Source organism: Blennius ocellaris (genome assembly GCF_963422515.1).
Source record: "Blennius ocellaris genome assembly, chromosome: 5".
In the NCBI taxonomy this organism is placed as follows: domain Eukaryota; kingdom Metazoa; phylum Chordata; class Actinopteri; order Blenniiformes; family Blenniidae; genus Blennius; species Blennius ocellaris.
Window position 1 is genome coordinate 3,815,517 of NC_137654.1, and position 23,705 is coordinate 3,839,221.

At 44.0% G+C, this 23,705-nt stretch overlaps 1 protein-coding gene across 1 annotated transcript in view; it reads left to right on the plus strand.

Moving 5' to 3' along the window:
- The window catches only part of lamb2l (laminin, beta 2-like), a gene marked incomplete at both ends in the record, with an annotated part of 116,231 nt that extends 96,135 nt beyond the window's left edge, over positions 1–20,096 (plus strand). Inside the window, 20 exons of the mRNA XM_080496337.1 lie at positions 692–853; positions 939–1,060; positions 2,129–2,249; positions 2,677–2,869; positions 2,984–3,127; positions 4,284–4,515; positions 4,580–4,743; positions 4,823–5,047; positions 5,505–5,719; positions 5,802–5,898; positions 6,559–6,931; positions 7,008–7,192; positions 11,863–12,110; positions 13,932–14,147; positions 14,222–14,366; positions 14,454–14,661; positions 15,473–15,614; positions 17,657–17,833; positions 17,916–18,081; positions 19,960–20,096. Of these exons, the coding sequence (XP_080352463.1) occupies positions 692–853; positions 939–1,060; positions 2,129–2,249; positions 2,677–2,869; positions 2,984–3,127; positions 4,284–4,515; positions 4,580–4,743; positions 4,823–5,047; positions 5,505–5,719; positions 5,802–5,898; positions 6,559–6,931; positions 7,008–7,192; positions 11,863–12,110; positions 13,932–14,147; positions 14,222–14,366; positions 14,454–14,661; positions 15,473–15,614; positions 17,657–17,833; positions 17,916–18,081; positions 19,960–20,096 (3,672 nt within the window). The remainder of the gene's footprint in view (positions 1–691; positions 854–938; positions 1,061–2,128; positions 2,250–2,676; positions 2,870–2,983; positions 3,128–4,283; positions 4,516–4,579; positions 4,744–4,822; positions 5,048–5,504; positions 5,720–5,801; positions 5,899–6,558; positions 6,932–7,007; positions 7,193–11,862; positions 12,111–13,931; positions 14,148–14,221; positions 14,367–14,453; positions 14,662–15,472; positions 15,615–17,656; positions 17,834–17,915; positions 18,082–19,959) is intronic.
- Between the last annotated feature and the right edge of the window lie 3,609 nt (positions 20,097–23,705).

Consider the following 23,705-nt stretch of genomic DNA (forward strand, 5'->3'; position numbering starts at 1 on the left):
CTGAAATGGTTTCCGAATTATTTATGAATTAATGCCTTTTTGTTAATAAACGCCTGTTAGCTGAATTGATGGATTCCAGGTAATTATTGTGTATTTATTGTTGACATTTCGCTGGTTTGTAACAGTCTGTGCTCAAATCTCACACCTTCCCTGTTATTTAAGATTGTTAGATTTTGCACAGGAATAGTAACTAACTTAAATAACCCTTTTTACAACGAGACTGATATTTTGGAATTAGCTATTTACAGTTTAGCTGGTGGTGCCCCAATTTCATTATTGTTTGATAAATAAGCAATTTATTCAAATTAATAATTTTTCATTAATAAATCATTTTTGATAGTTTATTAACTTTTGAGTCCCTCAATTACTCTAGGAGTCGTTAATGAGTGAATGACAGTTTACTTCCATAAATGATTTAAATTTTTCCTAAATTACTTCCAGTGATTTATTACGTTCAGTAATCTTACAGTCTTACAGTCATTTTAATGCTAGTCACCAACCATAAATACAATGACAATAAATGCCATTCAATTCAATTCAATTCAATAAATCCCAACCGGTAAAAAGATCATGAAGTTCTTCCAACTGTTGACAAGCATGATGTTGCAGATTTTGGATGTCTTTGAGCTATTACCTGAAATAAAAGTTTATTTAATCAATTAGTAATATACTCTATGTTTGTTTCCATCAGCCAGATGTGCGGAGCGTCCATAGGGAACGCGTTCCCAGCCACATGGTAACCTGGACAGGACCTGGGTTTGCTCGTGTCAAAGACGGTGCCGGCCTGGTGTTCACCATTGACAACATCCCCTACGCCATGGAGTACGACATAATGATCCGCTACGAGCCCGAGGTGTGTGAGTGTTTACGGCAAGATCAATTTCTTGTTCATTTTCTACTCTGGTTGTGTTCTTCAGTCACGGTGTGAATGTGTGTAGTCCACAGAGGACTGGGAGGCGGTGGTGAGCATCACTTCAGTGATGCTGCCCTCGAGCCTGCGCTGTGGAAACCTGCTGCCCACTGAACAGCTCTACACTGTGACACTACAGCACCACAACAGGTACTGGCCTTCACGTGTGAGTGTGAGGGGGGGGGGCCACCGCAGCTGGTATGTCTGGCCAAGTCGCTGCAGGAAATGTTGGTGTACCCCAGCAGCTGAGGAAAAATTGTATCATTACATGGTTGTCACTTCAACTTGCCCTGGCTTACACTGTGTGAGTCAGCTTCGTGTTAGTTTGATTTTAGTTATAAAACCCTGTGGCATATTCACTTTTGATTTACTGATGTTTCCTACAAGGTTGAAAGGCAATGTATGGATCCGTTATAGCTTAGTTTACTCACTTTGAAAGCACAAGATCTTTTGAAAACCAGCATAGAATGATGACAGGTTGGGAAAGAAGCTGAGACGCAAACCTTTAATCCTGATTTTCCTGGCTCCAAATCTCTGACTAACATTTTTACACAGTCGAGGAAAATCAAGGTATTAGTATGGCAGCATAGTGACAGATTCAGAAGATGTGGGTCAAGAATCTAATATTTTGATTTGTACTCTTTAAAAGCACTGATAGATCTATAACATTGAATAAACCACCTGCATTTTTCTTGATAATATGACAACCAGATGTTATTTTTGACTGAGTACAAGAGGAAAACAGATTCTGTCACAGCCACCTGCTCTACATGCGCACGCCATGAAGTTTGGGTCAATATTTCAGTGTCCTTATAATACAAGGATTATTATTATTATTATTATTATTATTCTTTCTTCTTCTTTTCTTTGCAGAAATGTTGCATTTTCAATGTCAGAAGTGGCAGGAAATTTTATATTTCTGGGTTTTATTGTGCATTATGCAATTATGCATGGGTGCCAAAGTCTCTGTAACGCCCCCCTACAAGTTTTGGTGGCCAGTGTGTCTTTGAGAAGCTTTTCATGAAATGATCACAGAGCATCACAGAGAAGTCAGAGACCGATCCTGGGCAGGTGTGCCACACCTTTATAACCAGTGGATGCTATTATAAACCAGCCATTTGATCATAGTGCACAGTGTTTGTCACTTTACAGACTTCATGATTCCTAAAAATCTGTGACATACATTCATCTATTTGTGTCTTTACTTTGTGTTTCCAGATACGTCCAGATGCCCAGGCCATTCTGCTTCGAGCCCAGTAACCGTTACGTGGTTTCAATCAGGTTCCAGCGCCACCAGGTGTCACACAGGCATCTTACTGCTTTCATTCTCATCGACTCGGTGAGCGGAGACCGTTACTTTTTGCCATTTGCACTGCTCAAGCTGTCTTGAAAGGTTGAAGTGGAGAGAAACTGATTTCAGCTTTGAACAAGCTTCTTTTATATGCATTTGTAACAGAAGAGTACTCAAAGCTGAAAGTGCCTCAGAAATGTGTGTTTGTGTGTACGTGTGTGCGTGTGTGCGTGTGTGTGTGTGTGTGTGTGTGTGTGTGTGTGTGTGTGTGTGTGTGTGTAAACTTGCTGTGAGGTCTCCCTCTAGTGGTGGCAATCACTGACTGAAACGTTGAATTCACCATTAGTCTCCTGTTATACCATCATATACCAGTTGTTCATTTCCACTGCAGCCGCTGTGACTTCAAATCCCACAATAAATGTATTTTTTGCTTAAATATGTGCTGTTTTTGTTGTGGTTTTTTTGATCTGACCAGTTGGTGCTGATTCCCAAATACACTGAGCTTCCTGGTTTCCAAGGAAGCGACCTGGAGGCGGAGCGGCGACGGGAGGAGATGATCCGCTACATGTGTCTGGACTCCTTCATGATCACACCGATGCCCGCCCTGGCAGAGATGTGCTCCAAACTCATCTGTAGCCTCTCAGCGATCATTCATGACGGAGCTCTGCGTGAGTGTGCACACGATGTGAACAGTGTGGTGTGAAATCAACTTTACCCCCTTTGAATCTCTATTTTTACACTGTGGTGTGTGTGTGTGCGTGCGTGTGTGCGTGTGTGTGCAGCCTGTGAGTGTGACCCTCAAGGTTCCCTCAGTGGGGAGTGTGACAGGGTCGGAGGCCAGTGCCGGTGCAAAGCTAACGTGATGGGTCGACGCTGTGACCAGTGCGCTCCAGGAATGTTCGGCTTTGGAGCCAACGGGTGCACAGGTGAGTCTCTCACGTAGGACCTTGACACTGTTGTGTTCATGATGAACAGAGAAGTTGTGTTTTCATAAAAGACTTTCAAAAGGTTGAAAAGTAAATGTTTTAGACAATGCTGATTCAGTAAATGTAAAGCAGAGACATTCTATTCTAAAGTAAGTTGCAAAATGATCCCATTGGATTAGTTTCAGGTTGTTTGTAAACACTTTCCATAGTGTTGGCAATTACCCTCTTGTAATGTGACAATGCAGGAAGTCTCAGGTCTCAAGGTACTTACTTTGAACTGGAAATAAAGTTCAGTTTCTTGAGTCACAGCACAGGACAAGGAGGAATCAGAGCAGTGTAGCACCTCAGAACATGTGGGGATCAATAACCCTCTCGCAGAAGACACATGATTATTTATTGATCAATTTGTAGAGCCGTGGCTCAGGCTACGTTCACACTGCAGGTATCTTCACATTATTGTCCACATTACATTTTAAACTCGACCTCCATCAAATTGCAGTGTGAATGTTATCTGACACCAAAGTGACCCACATGCCCAGAAGAAGGTGTGACATCACTGCCAAGATGCTGTTTATGGAAGTAAATACGGACGCTACACCGGTCAACGCCAGGGTTGTCAGATCTGATTTTCTGTTTCTCGCCCAAACACATCATAAAATCACCTACCTCAATAAAAACCAGCACAATTCTCAGCCTCTCTAGGAATCATGTTAAAACGTTAAAACTATGATATATGCAGAGTAAATGATGTTGCACGTTTCCTCTGCGTCGACCCGTGGCGGGGAATAGGTGCACAGAATGACGTGTCAGAACTTCCTCGGTAGATAGAATAGAAGGATCGCAGACTCACGGCCAAGAGTATTATCGGAATGTTAGTGCTTTTCTAGTTTCATGTGTTTAACTGTTATCAGTTGTATTTTTACTTTTCTTCATTGTGATACTACACAATAAATATTTGGGTACATTATTTAGTCATGTGGTTGTAACTTTGTGAAAAAGAGTACATTTCAGGTAAATATTATCGTGGTATGTGTGTTAATGAACTGTTTAGGTGGTACATACTGTACATACATTTCAGGTGGAAACTATATTGAGTTTATTGCAGTTTGAGCATTGGTGGAAAACTCCCTGCTTGACCTTGTGACCTGTGCCCCAGCCTGTGACTGCCACTCCGAGGGCTCGCTGGGCTACCAGTGTGACCCGGTCACCGGCCAGTGCCCCTGCAGGCCGGGAGCGACGGGGCGGCAGTGCTCCGACTGCCAGCCGGGTCAGTGGGGCTTCCCCAGCTGCAGTCCCTGCCAGTGTAACGGCCACGCCGACCTCTGTGACCTGCGCTCCGGCGAGTGCAGGGACTGCAGGGACAACACGGCAGGACACCTGTGTGAGCGGTAAGAACAATTCCTTCATAGAGTCTGTACCAATCCAGTGGTGAGACACCTTTGTTCCCCCCAGCTGCGTGGACGGCTACTTTGGAAACCCTGTGCTGGGATTAGGGGAGCACTGCCGGCCTTGCCCCTGCCCAGGTAACCCCGGGTCCGACCATTTCCACGGCGAGTCCTGTCATGCTGACCATTCGTCCAATCAGATCGTCTGTAAATGTAGACAAGGCTACACCGGTGAGCACCAACACCACACCGATAGGGTTTCATCATCTGTTTTGATTTTAACTCTTCATTTTACACACTTTTCCTGAAGGTTCCCGCTGCAACCAGTGTGCTCCTGGTTACTATGGCAACCCTGAGCAGCCCGGCGGGCAGTGCCTCCCATGCGAGTGTAATGGTAACATCGACACCCAGGATCCCGGGTCGTGTGACCCAAAGACCGGCCAGTGCCTCAAGTGCCTGTACTACACCGACGGCCCCTCCTGTGAACACTGCCAACTGGGTTACTACGGCAACGCTTTGGCCCATGACTGCAGGCGTGAGTTCAACCTTACGAAAAATGACTCTCCTGAGGACTACCAGTGGGGTTAGACTCCCAGTCAATGCAACAAGAATTTGTTTAAATATATTTAGTAAACCTTTTTTTTTTGGGATCGGCTATCCCAGTGGGTGCCCAACGTCTTCAGTGGGTGCTCGAGCACCGCAGCACCCACTGGATCGGTGCCGATGATATGCTCCATTATTTGGTCTGCATATTAAATTGGGTCGAAGCATCGAATGCAAATATTTGTTTCATCTCAGGCTTTGAATTATCACAGGAGGAATTGAACTTACTTGTGTCCTACGTTCACTATTGCTGCAAAACCAAGAAGCTGAAGTCAAATTACCTGCAGATGGTGCTCCACGGTGGCTGGAAAAGTAAAGAGAGGCTTTGGAGAAGGTGATGCTGCTGGTGTAAAAAGTGCCCCACGTCTCTGTGTTCTGTCCGTCCTCAGGCTGTACCTGCGTGACGGCCGGCACGATCCAGTCCGCCTGCACCGACGGGCGCTGCAACTGTGACCGGCAGACTGGAGTGTGTCCCTGCAGACAGAGCGTGGCAGGCCACAACTGTGACCAATGCACCCCCAACCACTGGAACTATGGCCAGGACGGAGGCTGCGAGCCATGCAACTGCCACCCTCAACACTCCCTGGGCGCACACTGCAACATGGTGAGGAGAGAGAACCACACTGAAAGTATCTCAATGGAAACCTTGCGCCTGCGGCCTCTGTTGAGCTGCAGCTGCTCTGTAGTTCACAGGCCACTGCCACTGTCGTCCGGGCTTCGGAGGAAAACATTGCACCGAGTGTGAGCAGTTCCACTGGGGAGACCCGCGGGTTCAGTGTCACGGTACCTGCAACACTCATCTCCATAAATAGTCAATCATTGATCATTTACATCACACATTAGAACTTAGAAATGGGTGTTTAGAAAATGTAGAGCAGCCAAAACATTGACAAACTGACATCAGCAGAAGTATGATAAATCTCCATCAGGTCTTCCTGTGATCACTACATGAGTAAGAACCATTACTGTAAGAACCCGTAAGAAGCATTTCCACAATAACAGGCACACAAGAATCAAAAAGTTGTGAAAGCTCGTTTTCGAAGCGATCAAAGCCCTGAGGCAAAAGAAAAGCAGGCTTAAGTCATGATGCTCCTTCCCCCATTCCCTATGGGATACATCTAGTGCACGAGGTTAATTACCTTGTGTTTGTCTACAAATGTGACTTTGGTGAAATAAAAAATAAGAAATTGTGCCACAACCACTTTAATGAAGATTATTATAAATCAGCTTACTGTTACCATGGTAACCTGAGACCGTCAGCCTCATCCATCCTCTCTGCTCTCTTGCTTTCTTTGTTATAATTTTGATTCAAGCAATCTCAAGCCTGAAAATGACCAGTTGCTCTTTTGTAATTGTTCCTGTGTGATGACCCTTGATTCTCTGTTGAGCCTGATGATGTGACCTCTTTTTGCCCCCCGTCTTGCCTCTGCCCTCTCCTCTCAGAGTGTAGCTGTCATCCACTGGGCTCAGAAATGGCCCAGTGCGACCGCGCCACGGGCCTGTGCGAGTGCCGGGAGGGCGCAGCCGGGAAGCACTGTGACCAGTGTGCCCGTGGCTTCACCGGTGACTTCCCCCGGTGTGTGCAGTGCCACCCGTGCTTCCAGTTGTGGGACGACGCCGTGTGCCAGATCAAACGGGACCTGGAGCACATCCAGTACACGGTGCAGAAGATCCTGGAGAATGGCGTGACGCCAGGAGTCGGAGATACACGCCTCAAAGAGCTGGAGAGGAAGCTGAAGCAGGTGCAGGATCTGATCAGCACCGAGGACAGTGAAAAGACTCACCAGCTGATCGGGCAGAGCATCGACGACCTGAGGTGGGACCATTGTGCAGATTGTTGTTTGAAAGAGGCAAAGGGAAATAGGATTAATCAAAAAGCTTGTGTGCTTCAGGGCTGAGATCGCGCTCACTGACGGGCGGCTGATGGCCATCAGCCGAGAGTTGAATACCACAGGAGAAGAAGACAGGGCACTGAAAAATGTGCTCAGTGACCTGGAGAAACAGCTGAGTGACATCAACAGCACTTTGGCGTCCAAAAAGGAACAGCTAGATGATTACCTGACGTCAGGGTTCGGAGGTAACGACACTCACACATCTGCAGCAGCACCATAAAGTACTGGGGCCCTTGGAAATCTCAGTTTTTTGCTTGTAATAAATATTACATGTGATCTGATCTGAATCAAACCTCAAATAAGAACAACATTAACGTCTCTTAGTGAAAAAGATTAGCTGTTAATTGCACCATCTTCTGGTACAACGTGGCGCATTGGGGCTTTTGTTAGCTGCATATCTTGTGAGCATTCAAAGATTTGTCTAAAATATTTTTTTTTAATTCTGCTGTTTTTCTTTTCAAATTGTACATACTGTGCCTTTTGCCATAACCAACTTTTTCTTAACCAAATACAAGTTTTGTGATTGCAAACTATGAAAGGGGCATGTGACTCACATGCCCCTTTCATAGTTTGCAATCACAAAAGCCAGTCTACATGTGTCTTGTAGACTGGGACTTTTACGACCGTGTTCTTGTGGGAGGTGCTTAGAGACAGTAAAGTACTAGTACCGCTGCTGTCGGCCAGCCGGCCTTGGTTCTTCTGGGGTGAGAGCTGCAGTCATATACAGTACTCAGCATTGATATGGACTTGTTCAGGACGCTGGGTTGTGTTTTCTTCACCTTTTGTTTGTGAGTTTGATGGTCAGGGTGTAGAAGAAGAGACTCATTGAGATACTGTACAATGAATAAAAAAGGACTATCTCAGTAAACCATTACCAACTCCCCTAGCCAAGCGTGATCATGAATACTGTAGATAAAGCAATATCCTACATGGTGGCGTTTGTTCCTGCAGTTATCTTTCCATGCAAATGTAAACAATCTAAAAGTCTCACATTTTCAGAGGGTCATCCACAAGTGATATATTTAATGTAAAATATTTTTGGGGGTATGAAACAACCATAAGAAGCCAAAAGATTCCAACAAAGCAACAGTTTGCCTGACTTTGTACCACAAGATGGTGAAATGTGCCACGACAGCAACTCAACTGACATCACACCAGAAAGCAGAGAACAAGAAGCAGGAAACATGAGAAGTTGGTGTTTTGATGTCGGAGGTGTGCGGATGGACCCAAGTGCAGACTCAAAGAGTTCCATAAAAACCAGTGCCCATATTCAAGTCTAAAAGTCCCTTAGCAAGGAATTCTTAGCTTCAAAGTGATTCAGGAAATGTCTCAGAGTAACTCTCAGCAAGGAGGTGACAGCAACTTTTGTCTTAGTAAGGAGGTGTGGTCGACCCTGTTGCTGTATATGATGCAGTCTGCTGAAAGCTGTGATTGTGTCCCAGCAAAGAAGATCGTTCTTCACAAGTGCACGAGGGTGGGGGTCGTCCAGAAACTATGCACTAGACAGAGACAAAAAACCCTTTAAAATATACATTTTTTGACATTTTTTGACAACTTGAGCAGAAAGCCAATGGCACAAGGGTGCGGGGCAAGTCACCAGGGCGCGCTCAGGTGCAGGGCAAGTCACCGGAGTGTTCACTCTCTCGGGACCAACACATTAGTTGCAGCGGCAGCTCTGTGGCTGCAAAAAATAAAAGTTAACAAAACAACTAGCGCAAAGTGGAGGATGTAAACAACAACAATAGAGAATTCATAAGGTCCAGATCTGCCGCCAGGCCAGTGGTTCTCAATTATTTTCTGTCACGCCCCCCCTAGAGGACAGAATTTTTTTCAGGCCCCCCCCCCCCCCCGAATTGTACTAACATTGAGAACTTGATCATATTTATTTATTTATCTGTATAAACCACTGTATGAGTTGCTGGCACCAGCATTCTGCATACAATCGCCTGATTATCAAAATAAATCTCTATGGTGTGAGGTTTTATACACCTTGTGATGTGGTGGGCAACTTTGTAAGAGGCTAACAGCTTTTTTGTTTACTGATGCCGCGCTGACAAAATGAGCGGCTTGTTGGCCATACTCATGGAGTTTACCATGAAACAACTCCAGTGCCTTACTGACATAACGGGTGTATGGTCTCCAGGTGTATGGTGTACGGTCTCCAGGTGTATGGTGTATGGTCTCCAGGTGTATGGTCTCCAGGTGTATGGTCTCCAGGTGTATGGTGTATGGTCTCCAGGTGTATGGTGTATGGTCTCCAGGTGTATGGCGTATGGTCTCCAGGTGTATGGTGTATGGTCTCCAGGTGTATGGTGTATGGTCTCCAGGTGTATGGCGTATGGTCTCCAGGTGTATGATGTATGGTCTCCAGGTGTATGGTGTATGGTCTCCAGGTGTATGGCGTATGGTCTCCAGGTGTATGGTGTATGGTCTCCAGGTGTATGGTGTATGGTCTCCAGGTGTATGGCGTATGGTCTCCAGGTGTATGGTGTATGGTCTCCAGGTGTATGGTGTATGGTCTCCAGGTGTATGGTCTCCAGGTGTATGGTCTCCAGGTGTATGGTGTATGGTCTCCAGGTGTATGGTCTCCAGGTGTATGGTCTCCAGGTGTATGGTGTATGGTCTCCAGGTGCCGTCTTCATTTATTTGGTCTCATGCTCCGCTGCCAGAGTTTTTAGGCATAAAACACAAACGGGTGTTTCCTGGTTCCCGACGTGTTCACGGTAAACCCAAGGGCGATGTAGCATCGTCATATCTCCTGCTCTTACTAGCTTTATGTTTACTCTCACCTGTTTTCTTTTCCTCTGACGCCTCATCCTTTTTTCTTTTCACTCCTGTCAGAAACTTCTCCACCTCTCCTCCTCCTCCTCCGCCAGCTCTGTACACCGGTGTTCATGTGTAGTACTTCTTCTCCTCTACTGGTTGAACAGGCAGCCTGTTGATTAGTTTGAGCACTGCTGCCACCTAGTGGCTGGAGGCCCTTTTTTTAATCCTTCAAGCATGAATAAAGACACTAATACTGAAAGTCGCGCCCGCCTCGCGCCCCCCCTGACACCCCACCACGCCCCCCCGGGGGGGCGCGCCCCACCATTTGAGAAGCACTGCGCCAGGCTGAGATTACTGATGTAACATCACATATCTACGGAGCTCTAAGCCCCGCCTACTTCTTAGATGACTTTCTGCAATGGAAACGGGCACCAAATTTGGCTCCGGTTATGCTTTGCCATACTCCCTAAGGCGCCGTTCCATCCCTGCACTTTTTGTGCAGTAGGAACACGCCTAAAGACAAGAGGGGGACTCGGAAGGAACGGGGGCCAAGGAGACACTTGGGACAGGGACCGACAGGTCAGGAAACAAGGGAACAAAAGCCCCGTTTCCACCGCACAAAAGTGTGGGGACGGAACGAAGCGGTACGGCAAAGCAAAACCGGAGCTCGGCTCCGGTACCCGTTTCCACCGCAGAGAGGAGCTTTAAAAGTGGGCGGGGCTTAAGAACTCTGCAGATATATGACGTTACAACAGTCGTCTCAGCTTGGGTGCAGATCGAGATCTTCTGAATCCTCTGTTGTTGTTTACATCCTCCACTTTGCACTTGTTGTTTAGTTAACGATTGTTTTTTGCAGCCACAGAGCTGCAGCCGCAACTTCCGTGTTTGTTCTGAGAGACCCTCGGAGCGCCGCGCACACCGCGGGTCTGTGGTTTCTCAGTGTTCTGTTCAACCGCGGTCAGTGCCGCTACATAGCGGGGACGGACCGCGGACGTGATGCAGAGAAGCTCGGAGCTCGGAACCTCCGTGTTCCGGCGCTGAGCTGCAGGAGCGCGATCAGCGCCAGAGTGGAGTGGCTGCTCCTGCGTTTGAGCAGAAAGCTAAAGGCTCCCGTGTGCGCGGCAAACAGAAGGCTCCAACGCGATACAAAGTCCAAGCCCCACGACCAACATTAAAGTTGAGCAGCAAAGAAAAGAAAAGGGAAAAAAACCCAAAAAACAACCAGTGCAAAGCTGACCACACTGACAGCAGAGGATTCATCCAGCCGACATATTAAAATATTGAGGGCGTGTAGTAAATCACTGACCAATCAGTAGACAGCTCCTCAAACTCAGACCCGTTCCATGGTCCTGGTACCCCGACAGAAGGGGAGCGGAAAAGCGGCCGCCTTTGGAGCGGTTGTTTCCACATTCCTGCGGTGGAAACGCAAACCGGAACGGACTAAACTGGTCTATCCCCACACTTTTTGTGCGGTGGAAACGGGGCTTTAGAGACTGGGGGGGAACACGGGAAACTACAGAAACAGGTCACTCGGGAACAACCCCCAGGCAAACTGGCTGGACTGGAGCAGGTCTTTGAAGTAGTGGTGTGAGGTGAATCTGGTGAGTCCCCTTGGTCCATAATTGGTCGGTTCGTTCTGTCAGGGATAGGAGGTGGTGTGTGGATGGACCCAAGCGCAGTCTCAAAGAGTTCCATAAAAACCAGGTTTATTGCTGTCCAGGGAACACGAGGAGACACAGGAGACACAGGAGCGACAAGTTGACGAGACAAGCGGACAAAGACAACTTAGGGAGAGGGTTTAAATACACAAGTAAGAGGTGGACACAGGTGGAACACAACGACAGGAGCACACAGAGGGAGAAGACCATTGGTTAATTGGAAACACGAGATGAAATACACAGGGACAGGCACAGAGACCTGACATTTGACAACCATTGATAAACACCAAACTGACATGAACAGAAGTGGAATTTCATGAATCTTTGAATTGTACCTTTCAAATGCTTCAAAGTTGTCAAAGTCATGAGAGTAAAATCAAGGAGAGAACCACACCACAGCGTTCCAACCTCTGCTGCTGTTTTCCCTGCAGATCAGTTTGAGAAGGTGAAGAAGTACCACCGGGAGTCACTGCAAGCTGAGCAGAAGTGCAACGCCTCGGTGTCAGGGGGGCTCAGCCCGGTGCAGCAGTCCACGGACACCCGGGGGCTGACTGAAGCGCTGCTGGACGCTAGCAGAGATAAGTTCCTGCGCACTCTGGCTGCTCAGAACAAATCGCTGAACGAGCTGCAGGAGAAGGCCCATGACCTCGATAAGGAGGTCCACCACCTTAGCCACAAGGTGAGCCCTGGGGCAAGATTCACGCAGTCATCACTTGTACACAGAGAAAGTGTAGTAACACAATGCGATGCATTACATTAATATCAACTTGCACAATGTGTGACAGGACGCCAACTGAGCTGTCAGTGAAAACTTCAGACTCAGGTGTCAGGTGAAAAAGCAAATAAAAAAACCCAAAACAATCCAGTCACAATCGGATTCAGGAGAAAGACAAATAGCTCTGTTCTGTAAGAATCTCAAATCACAAACTCATTAACTTCATTTACACAAACCATTTCTTATAATATTACATGTTGACTTGATATCACATGACCCAAGTCTTAGGACATCCCTCTTTGTTTTGTTACGTTTTACTCTTGCAGTAGTTCCTCTGAGGTAAATGTCATTGTCTCACAGCATGTGATGAGTTCATTTGCAGCCTTTCACATCAAGCAGCCAAAAGCCAAACCAGATCATATTTCTGGTGAGGCTGGTAATTAAAAACACACACTCTTTGTTCATTTACATCAGCAGGCCACACCATCAACTTCACCTCACTCGTACCAGGATGGACCTTCTGCTACCTTTATTCTTGGTGCCACTGACTCATCAAGATGGATCACAAAGAGTTTAAACATAATTTTCCTGGTAGTAACCAGTCGAGCCTGTGAATTTCTGTCATCTCCAACCAGTCTGATTCTAATCTTCTAACATTGACGAGACCTGTTCACCCAGGCGGCTGGAACTCTCTCTCTCTCTTTCTGTCTCTCTGGAACAGCTGGTCTTCACCATATCAATTCAATTCAATTCAATTCAACTTTATTTATATAGCACCAAATACAACAGTCATTCCTTGGTGCTTTTAACAGAGAAAAGAGAAAAACCCAACGGATCCATATGAGCAAGCAGGTTTATTTGAGACTTTGGAAAGGAAAAACTCCCTCTAACAGGAAGAAACCTTTGCAGAAACCAGACTCAGAGGTGGAGGCATTCTGCTGACCGGTTGGGGTGAGAGGATAGAGGAGAGGAGAGGATGGAGAAGACAGAGAGATAGATTGGGTGGTAATAATAATTAATAATATTCCCTGTAGGAAGCATGTATAAAGTAAGAAGTATAGGACGTAAGACAGAACCCTGTGGAACTCCATGTTTAACCTCAGTCTGGATTGAGGAATTATTGTGAACATGAGCAAAATGGAACCTGTCTGATAAATATGATTGGAACCAGTTTAGAGCCGTACCTTTAATCCCAATAATGTGTTCTCGTCTCTGTAATAGGATGTTATGATCAATAGTATCAAAAGCAGCACTGAGATCTACCAGGATCAGAGACCAGAACAGAGACCAGTCCTTTGTCTGAAGCCATGAGAAGATCATTAGTAACTTTAACCAGAGTGTCTCTGTGCTCTGAGCTCTAAAACCTGACTGGTGTTGGGATTTATGGTTGGTTATTAGCATTAAAATTACTGTAATAGATTACTGGAAGTAAGTATGAAAAATTTAAATTATTAATGGAAGTAAACGGTGATTTACTCATTAACAACTCCTAGAGTAATTGAGAAATTATTTCAAAGTTAATAAATGATCAAAAATGATTTATTAATGAAAAATTATTAATTTGAATGTGCGTGTGTGTGTGTGTGTGTGTGTGTGTGTGTGTGTGTGTGTGTGTGTGTGTGTAGGACATATAATTCAGAAAAGTCTTCCTGTGTTAATTCCTGTGATTTAGTTTATTTTCCAAGAATTATTCAGAAAGTACATTCTTTATTACGATATTTTGTCTTTAGGTTCCTGATGAATGTAGTTTATGTGACTGTTAATGACAGCGGCGTCCTCCTAAAGGTATGTGGGGGTCACAGCAATGCCAGCGTCAATGGCAGTTGCCATGACAGCCAATGCGGTGGTGCCGGTTGCCGTGACGATCAAGGTAACCGCGTGTGTGGAGGAGAAAAATGCAACGGGACTGTGAGTGCTTCGCTAGCAGCTCTGAAAGAAGCCAGAAACGTGACGGATGGCCTGAACTCTGCCAACGAGGAGCTTCAGGACGCCTCCAGAAAGGTGCGGCAAGCCGCCAGGCCGAGGAATCACAGGGTCACGTCATGTTGGGTTGACTCTTCACGCCTTGTGTGCAGCTTCAGAACATAGCGCTCCTGACTCGAGACGTGAAGAACCAGGCCACTAATGCTTTGGAGAAAGCCCAGAAGAAGAAGGACCGCTTTGACAACAACAACAAGAAGCTGAAAGACCTAATCAAGACCGTCAAAGACTTCCTCACCGGTACGTCACTGATGAAATTCTCTATGAATAAAGCATCTTCTGTCGGTCAACGTGAAAGTGTAAATGTTTCCTGATACATTTGTCCAGAGGAGGGAGCTGATCCAGAGAGCATTGAGAGGGTGGCCACACACGTCCTGTCCATCCAGCTGCCGCTCAACAGGACCACGCTGGACACCATGATCATGCAGATCAAAGACAGGCTGTCCAACCTCACCGACATCGACGCCATCGTCAACCAGACGTCTCAGCACATCAACAAGGCCAAGGAGCTGCTGGACAATGCTAAAGACGCCAAGTAAAAAAACCAGAGCTCTCACATCGACAGATTCCTCAGTCAATATCAGGAACTCTGTTGTTAGCAGTGGAACTTCAGGCTCCTCATTACTGTTGTCCAAACATTGAAATAACGCAGATTGTTGCAGTTTTACACAAGTTGTTTTACATAAATCCGCCTCTGGAAAGCTACTGGTTTGAGCTGACTTTCAACTGCTTTTAGCTTCGCTTGTTGTTGTTGCATTACTGCAGAATGGAAGCTTCTTGCTGACTTCAATTTGATGATAAAAAGGAGTAATTCTTTTTTTTAAATTTGAAGGAAAAAAGCCAATTAAAGAATAGGCTGCATCCCAGTGCTTATTCTTAACTCTTCTTTACAATCCAATGAGATGTCATAACCCAGATTAAAAATCAATCTATCAATCATTGAAATATAATGTTTTTCAGACATTACATTATTGTATAATAATCTCCAGTTTTGTTAGACTTAAAGACTTTTTTAGACTTGGCAAAGAACTACACTATTTTATTTCTAAGGCTATTTTATTAAGGATGTTTGAATTTACTTCTGGAAACTTCTGATGTTTGCTTGTTTCTGCATTTTGCAATGAATCATTGAGAAATGGTCAAACCTACCGTGAATGTTTTCATCCTGGTGTTACTGGAACTCACAATAACTTCAGTATCAACATGATAGTGGGTTTGTTTAATTTAATTATAATTATCCAATGTAAGATTTTATATATTTGTTTAATGAAACTAAACCTTGTTTCCATTCGTGTTGACACACTGGACTCGATGTCTTCTCTGTAACATGTGGTGATGTTGTGCAGGGAGCGAGCAGAGGGAGTGAAGGATATCGCCAATAACACCAAACAGGCGTTGGATGCAGCTGAAAAGGCCATCGAGAAAGCACGGACAGCCCTGAACGAGGCGCACAGCAACCTGAACAGCACCAGGAACGCCACAGCCATGGTGCACAACTCCTCTTTAACAGGCTGCAGGCAAACACACACCCAGCCCACCCGCTTTGTTCTATAGTCATTATTATAGTGACGATGATTATGGGCTTTATCCTGATTTGTGCAGAAACTAGAGTGGGCCGACATTCTCAATGTGCCATTTTGATCAATATTATGGAGAATTCATCATAATAAAGTTTGAAAAGTTATAAAACAAGGTATGGTAGAAACCATAAGGTGAAAAACTTGAGGCTACAAATAAGGACTTGCCACGCAATGTAATGTAAAAAGTCTTTACAAAAGAAAATGTATGAAAACGGATGATGACAGTGATAATAAGCATTTCAATCACTGATTGACAGTAGAAGTATTTTCTATTCAGGTTCTCTCCGGCTCCTTCTGGAGTAGCATCAGTCATCGTGAGGGGCAAGTGATTATAATCCCAGCCTGCAATAGAAATAAATCAGCAGAAGGCCTGAACCACCAGTGAGTTCACTTATTTCATTCATTGTAAAAATACAAAATTCAACACAGAACAAAAGTTTTCAAATTCCTATGACAGCGCATAAAGAAGATTAAACATATACACCCCCCCCTCCTTAACTTAAATTATAATTTTCCATTGAAAATTAAAGTCAAACAACAAATAACAAACAATCAAAATGACTGTAAAGTCCGAGAGGCCTACATGGCCGTTCTCGCTCATATCAGAGCTATCTTTCTCAAAAAGAAAAACACTGATTCTCCCTCAGTATTTCTTTGTATTTAACTTATACACTTGCTAGAAAATCATGTTACTGTCTAGATAGAGCTGCTCAGGCTGGTTTAATCTAGAAAATCATGTTACTGTCTAGATAGAGCTGCTCAGGCTGGTTTAATCTAGAAAATCATGTTACTGTCTAGATAGAACTGGTCAGGCTGGTTTAATCTAGAAAATCATGTTACTGTCTAGATAGAGCTGCTCAGGCTGGTTTAATCTAGAAAATCATGTTACTGTCTTGATAGAGCTGCTCAGGCTGGTTTAATCTAGAAAATCATGTTACTGTCTAGATAGAGCTGCTCAGGCTGGTTTAATCTAGAAAATCATGTTACTGTCTAGATAGAACTGGTCAGGCTGGTTTAATCTAGAAAATCATGTTACTGTCTAGATAGAGCTGCTCAGGCTGGTTTAATCTAGAAAAATCATGTTACTGTCTTGATAGAGCTGCTCAGGCTGGTTTAATCTAGAAAATCATGTTACTGTCTTGATAGAGCTGCTCAGGCTGGTTTAATCTAGAAAATCATGTTTCTGTCTAGATAGAGCTGCTCAGGCTCGTTTAATCTAGAAAATCATGTTACTGTCTAGATAGAGCTGCTCAAGCTGGTTTAATCTAGAAAATCATGTTACTGTCTAGATAGAGCTGCTCAGGCTGGTTTAATCTCATAACAGTTGGCAAATGTTTGGATCAGTGTTATAACTGTTAATAATATATGTAGCACTAACAAGGGTATTGTACGTTGTCCCCCACCCTCTCGCTCTCTCTCTCTCTCTCTCTCTCTCTCTCTCTCTCTCTCTCTCTCTCTCTCTCTCTCTCTCTCTCTCTCTCTCTCTCTGTCCAAGCTGCCGAACAGGACAAGGGAAAAAAAAAAAAACTTTTCTTAGTATTTCATTAGTAACATGATTTTAATCACCTTTTTAAATCTAATGTGTATTTTAAAATCTTGCCTTGTCTGGAACTTTCCCTCACAGGGAACTTTAACTCAAAATCAACATTCCCTTACTTTGGTCCTAATTTGTTTTTGTTTTGTTTATTTGTTTTCTTTTCTTTTTTTAAGATTTCTGTTCCTTTCAAGTTGTTCAGAACACATGTGAGTCATGTGAGCTGCTGTTACTGTACGCCGGTAGCCTGCAGCGGTTCGCATGCTGTAAAGACTTCAAAGTGTGTGTTGATGCTGGACAGTAGAACTGGAATCACATCCTGTAGTCGTCACCTCAACTCTTTTGTTTCAACTCCAGACTGTTCAACCTGCAGCTATATTCTCACAGCCGGTGTGCCTGTCATGTGTCTGCCTCAGGTGGAGGATCGGCTCATGCAGCTGGAGGACAAACAGATGGACGTCATGATGCGTTTAATGAACCTCTCAGCGGGAGTGGAAGCTCTGAGGAACAAGACGGCGCTGAATAAACAGATGGCAAAGGACGCTACAGCCTTGGCGAACAACGCCACACACCTGGCGTCCTCAGCTGAGCAGGTGAGCGAGAGATACACCTCGTTAAATAAAAAATGTAGTTAAATGAAAGTAAAGGAAGGTGTAAACATGAAATGTCTTGCAGGGCTTGAACAACACAGAGAAGCGATACAGGGAACTGAAGCTGAAGATGGACGCTCTCGGCGGGGGGTCAGGAGGTCTGGGCAATGTCAACCAAAAGGCCAGCGACATGAAGAAGGAGGCGGAGGACCTGCTGAGCAAAGCCAAGACCGGGATTAAACAGCTTGACAGTGAGTACATGAGCTGAGGGGCGAACAGAAACAAGCACACCACAAACAGTAAGCCTTTCAAATGTCACTCTTTTCCATGAATTTCCCATAAAAAGGTGTCTGTTAGATTAGATTAGATTAGTTATGGCCATTCTTTCGTTCAACAAATCTAAATAGTACGGTTGCCATTTGAGGAGGAGATTTGACACACACTATAAAAAAGAAGCACTTGCTGATATTTTCCAGGTTTATTAATAAAAGACCGCAATTTATTTAAAGCAACAAAAAATATTCTCCATAGTTGACTTTCTTACAGAATAGAACATTTCCAGATCATAAATCCTAGTTTGCGTTCCTGCGGTAGTAAAACTGTCACTGCTTCCTCCTTCCTCACTCATGTTGCATATTGTCGCAGATCGTGGTGAACCCAGAATCAGACTCAGGCCACGTTCATATGTACCTGGGTATCTGAAAACAACTTTCTCTGCGTTTGGGTGCATTTACACATAAACCAGTTACGACTCTCCACAAACAATGATTCCTGAAAACTCCAGCCACAGTGGAGATCTGGATAAAATCCTTGTTGGTTGCATCTAAAAGGTGGGAAGCGGATATTTACGTCACAATTTGTGACGTCCTGGTTTTTTTTCCAGGATTCCGATTGGCTATCATGGCTTCATGCTTCTTGCTGCACTGCCCCCTGCAGGTTCGGCTGCTCATAGCCGCTCTGAACCAGCTGTATATGTGGGTCTGTGTAAATGAAGATTTTTATTTTTTAAATGTAGAGGGAGAAATATCTGGGGGGTTTTAAAACTGGGTACATGTAAACATGGCCTCAGACTCAGATCAGTTTGTTCAAGAGTTTATTATGAAAACAGGCAAACAAAACCAGAGGGGAGAAAAAGGCGAATAGTCAGAAATCACAGAGGAGGACACGAGGAAACAGGCTGGGGTCACGAAGACAAGCAACAATGATGATTGAGCACTGAGGCAAGAGGAAGAAGGGCGTGAATACACAAGGGAAGGGCAGACAGGTGATACTAATCAGACACACAGAGGGAGTGAGAACATGAAGGGTGAGCGAACAAAGACACAGACCAGACAGAGACTTAAAAATAAAACAGGAAAAGTCAAACAGGTAAGTGACACAGACTTGACACACAAGGACTCTTTACACATATCCTCCCAATTGTTAAGAGGAGGACCTGACCTAAGGAGGGTGGAGCCACAACAAGAGTCAGGATCAATTAGACAACAAAAATAAAACCTTCAAATCAATATTCCTTGTCACTATGAACATTTGTACCAATTTCACAAAAGCTGTCATCTCAGCTCCAACATTATTATTCTATTGTATCATATCATATCATACAATAATATATTGCATTGATCTATTTTTTTATGATAAAAAATGATGTCCATTCTGTGCTAAGATAAAAGAGTTGTCTATTTGAAGGAAGCTGCTCCACCGGAGTCACCACAGGTCAATATGCACCAGAGATTATGTCTGCTTGTCGGCTCTGGACACGCTGGGATTTGAGACCAGTGGCCACACCAGGTCTAAATCAGCAGACCAGCATTTTGACAAGCAAGCCTTACTTGATCAATTGTTTGGGGTTTTTGGTTACAGTGTGGTTACAGAATTTTCTTTAAGACTGTCCTCATGTTGGCTCCTGAAAACATCTAGAGCTTCCTTGAAGAGCAGGATTGAGAAACACTGTTCAAATACTTGTGTCTGCACCTGCCGATAAACACAAAACAAAACAAACATTGGCTTTGACACAAAGCTGTTTATCACTTTTTACAACAACTGTCTTTGTTGACATGAGGGAACTGTCACACTGTGCCCTTTATCACTCTGCTGATGGCTTGTTATGCTGATTTGTTTCTGTTCTGCAGAACTGGAGAAGAAGTTCAGGAACAACGAGCAGCAGATGGAGAAGCAGCGCCTGGAGCTGGATGAGCTGCGGGAAAACGCCACGGTGGTGCGGGACGAGATCCGCCATCAGGTGCAGAAGTACAGTAACTGTCTGTGATGACGCTGCCACGCCTCCACCGGGAGGATCAAGCGAGTTGTGACTGACGCTGTGACCGGAACCAGAGAAAATCAATACTATTCCACTGTAGAAACGCTGCTTTCTGCACTGGGGAGTCACCAGAAGAGGTTCCTCTGTCGTGTGTGTGCGTGTGTGTGTGTGTGTGTGCGTGCGTGCGTGCGTGTGTAGGATATTCACACATCTGGAGGTCAATTCTTTCAATGTATCTCTGATTCAGCTGATTTCCTGATGAATACACTGAAGAAATGTTTCAGATTACGTTATCAAAAGGATATTTTTTCCAATAATTGCTTTTCAATTTCAAGTTTTATTATATGAATAAATATGACATTCCCTTTGAGAAACATTTGATTTTTAAAGTTTAACTTTGTACTTGTTGTTATAATGAAAGAAAACAAACTCAGTATTCATATAAGCAAAATTTATCTTGACATGATGATGGAGACGAATAAATTCAATGCAGTTTATGTGGATTTACTGCGTCTGTCTTTGTGTCGGTGTGGGTCACCGCCACATGAACACTTGATGCAGATGACATTGAAAAGACATTGACATGAAAGCTTTCAACCCTCTCTCACTTGGGTGACTTCAAAGTCGCCTTTACATGCATTCTGCCACTTTTTGTGAAATAACATCCATTGTAAAGTGATAATATCAGACACGATTCACTATTGATATATAAGACCCTGTTTAAGTCTACAGGTGCAGATAGAAGCAATGTGAAACTACCTGGGACATAAACAAGTACATGTAGTCAAGTCTGGAGTGAGGGGAGTCAGGTACAGGTACAGGTACAGGTACAGGTAGAGGTACAGGTACAGGTACAGGTACAGGTACAGGTACAGGTACAGGTACAGGTACAGGTGCAGGTACAGGTACAGGTGAAAAAAATCACCAATGAAAAGAAGCTATTATCTTAAAAGAAAAAAGACAACTTTTCAAGAGAGGAAAAAATGAAACGTATTAGTGTGAAGAAGCAAAATCTAAATGTCACAATCTTCACAATGAAGATGTACAACTTCTTGTTTTATTTAAAATGATGATTGTGTGCTCCCTTTTAGAGGCATTGCCGCAGAGCATCATTGCTGACTTGGCTAGTTTTCAAGAGGATATTAATGTCAGTTCTCAGGGGCTCAGAGCACCGTTGCTGTGTCAGTGGAGCAATCCCCAAAACACAAAGGTTTTCCTTTTTTATTTCCAAACATTGCTGCGTAAAAACGTCCTTATGCATTTTCAAATGAAGGACTAATTAAAGCCAAATGTCTTCATAAAATGACAAAGCAATATTTCAAACTGAAGTTGTTAGAATGTGTGAAATAACATTTATTCTATGAAATAACAGATATAGGAGGATGTTTAACAAGCTAAACTAATTTAAAAGTTATCAAAGGTGGAGCACAATAAAAAGAAATTCACAACTCGCTGCAGTTAAAGCCTGCAAAGGAATAACTGGCAGTTTCTCTGTCTGAATATTGAGTAATCAAAGACTCATCCTTCTGGAGTTTGAATTGTTGCTGAACTTCTCTTTAAATGTTTGAGCAGACGTTGAATTCAGGCCAGAGGGAATTCATTGTTCTGCAGACGGTGTTGGTCAAGTCTTAAAACACTGACATGCAGCAGCACTGAGCTGTAATGGAACTTTAAAGACAATAAACATCCAACGGCAGAGCAGACAGGATTTAAAATGTTTGTTGAATTTAGTTCAATCATTGAATTAACACACTGATGAAGAAAGTGGAGTTCTCTTTTTGACTGATGGAGTGCTCCTCCCACATCGCCACCAACTTCACCTTGTCGGCCGTTATTTGCTCGCCCACAGACTTGTGATTTCCGAGGAGAGCTTGGCGACGACCTCCTCCTGTCTTTGAGAGAGAGCCTCTTTTTCTGCAGTCATTGCCCTCTCTCTGCTCTCCCACCTTTGGCACCAGCAGTCGTTACTGTCTGCAAACATTTTGTCTGCCACAACCTTCATACGTTTGACTTGCTTTGGTGTTCTTGGATAACTGAGTCTGAAGGTCTTTGGACTCTGTCTCCTTGATCTGCAAGTCTTGAGTCTTTGTGAGCGCGTTGATCTGCTCGTCTTTCTCCTGCAGCTTGGATTCCATGAGTTTTTGTCCTCAGCTGGCTTTCCTTTTCTTCAAGCTGCTTTTGCTTTTCTTCTTCCAGCTTGAGGAAGCACAGCTTCAGTTCAGCGTACTCTTTTTTTCCGCTGCACGCTGACGTTACAGTAATAATTGAGTGCCTTCCGCAGGGACCGAATCCTTGAGAAGTCACTCCTTTGGAGGTCCTCTGCCTTTCCCGGCAGCCCCTTCCTCTTTAATGGATTCCTGGCCATCGAGCAAGACAACAAATCTCAGCAGTCACGGCATAACTGGATTCAGACCTGAAGTTCAAAATGACAATCACAAATTAGCTTGTCTGAAAAACATTGCAAGAAATAAAGACTGTTTGAATAATATTGCATCTTAATTAAGCAGTTACAATTTATTCTTCTTTTTAATGCCTTTTATTTTTAATGTATTTCCATTGTTTCCCTGTGAAGCACTGGATTGTCTTGTGTCTGATTATTTACCTTGCCTTGTCTTTGACTGAACAATGTGATGAAGCTCTTGTTGATGTTTTACTGCGTCACTGAGTGACTCTCTGCTAGAGAAAGAATAGGTGTTTGAGCATATTCAATCTGATCCTGTTTCCTTATAAATTATGTTTACTTTTTTATGTTTCTTGACTAAAACAACACAATATGAACAATCAGAGATTTCTATTACAAGCTTAGAGACTCAGTCATTAACTGACACAGTACTTTGATACAAGATGGTAGCAGGAGGTGGAGATTAACAAGATTGACGTCTGTTAAGTTTCGATTTCACCAGCAAAGTTCTGTGCTGCCCTCTAGTGGTGAAGAGTATTGTAGCGATCATGGAGTTGGTCGCTGCAGGGCATGATGGGAGTTCAGGTTATGTGTTGCCGGAGGTTATTGAGGGTTATTGTTGGGGTTGTTGTGTGTTGATTTGTGCTTGTGTTGTGTTTTTGTTCCTCGGTTCAGATAGTTCATTATTTCATCTAGTTTGGTTTGGTTTGTTGGATGTTGGTGTGAAACTATGAGTGAGAAATGTGTTGTGTGGAGTCTCATCCTGTTATGAAGTTCCAGTTGCGTGTTTTCATGTCAAAATTAAAGCCTCTGGTGTTCAGCCAGCAGAATAGAATCTCAACTCAAAGCAATTATTCTGCCACAGTATTACTACACGACTACTCAGCACACTGCTCTCACAGCTGACAGTGGCTGTGAGAGTAAATGTTATGAAAAAAATGTGAAAGTAGATCATTTCCCACGGCACATCTGACTATCTCTCTGGTGTTTCGTGGCACAGTGGTTGAAAAACACTGGCTTAACTCATGTTTATTGAAGCAGCGTTGACTCAGTTTAACTATAGAGCTTTGAAACATTCAGAGCCACGTGCGAGAATCGAACAAACGTGCTATGTTGCGCTAGCAATGGAAGGTTTTATCAAAAACCTGACTTCTTCTGGACTAGTTTGAGTAAAAAATTGGGTTTTACAGCTTCGTCGTTACGCAAGAATGTGGTAC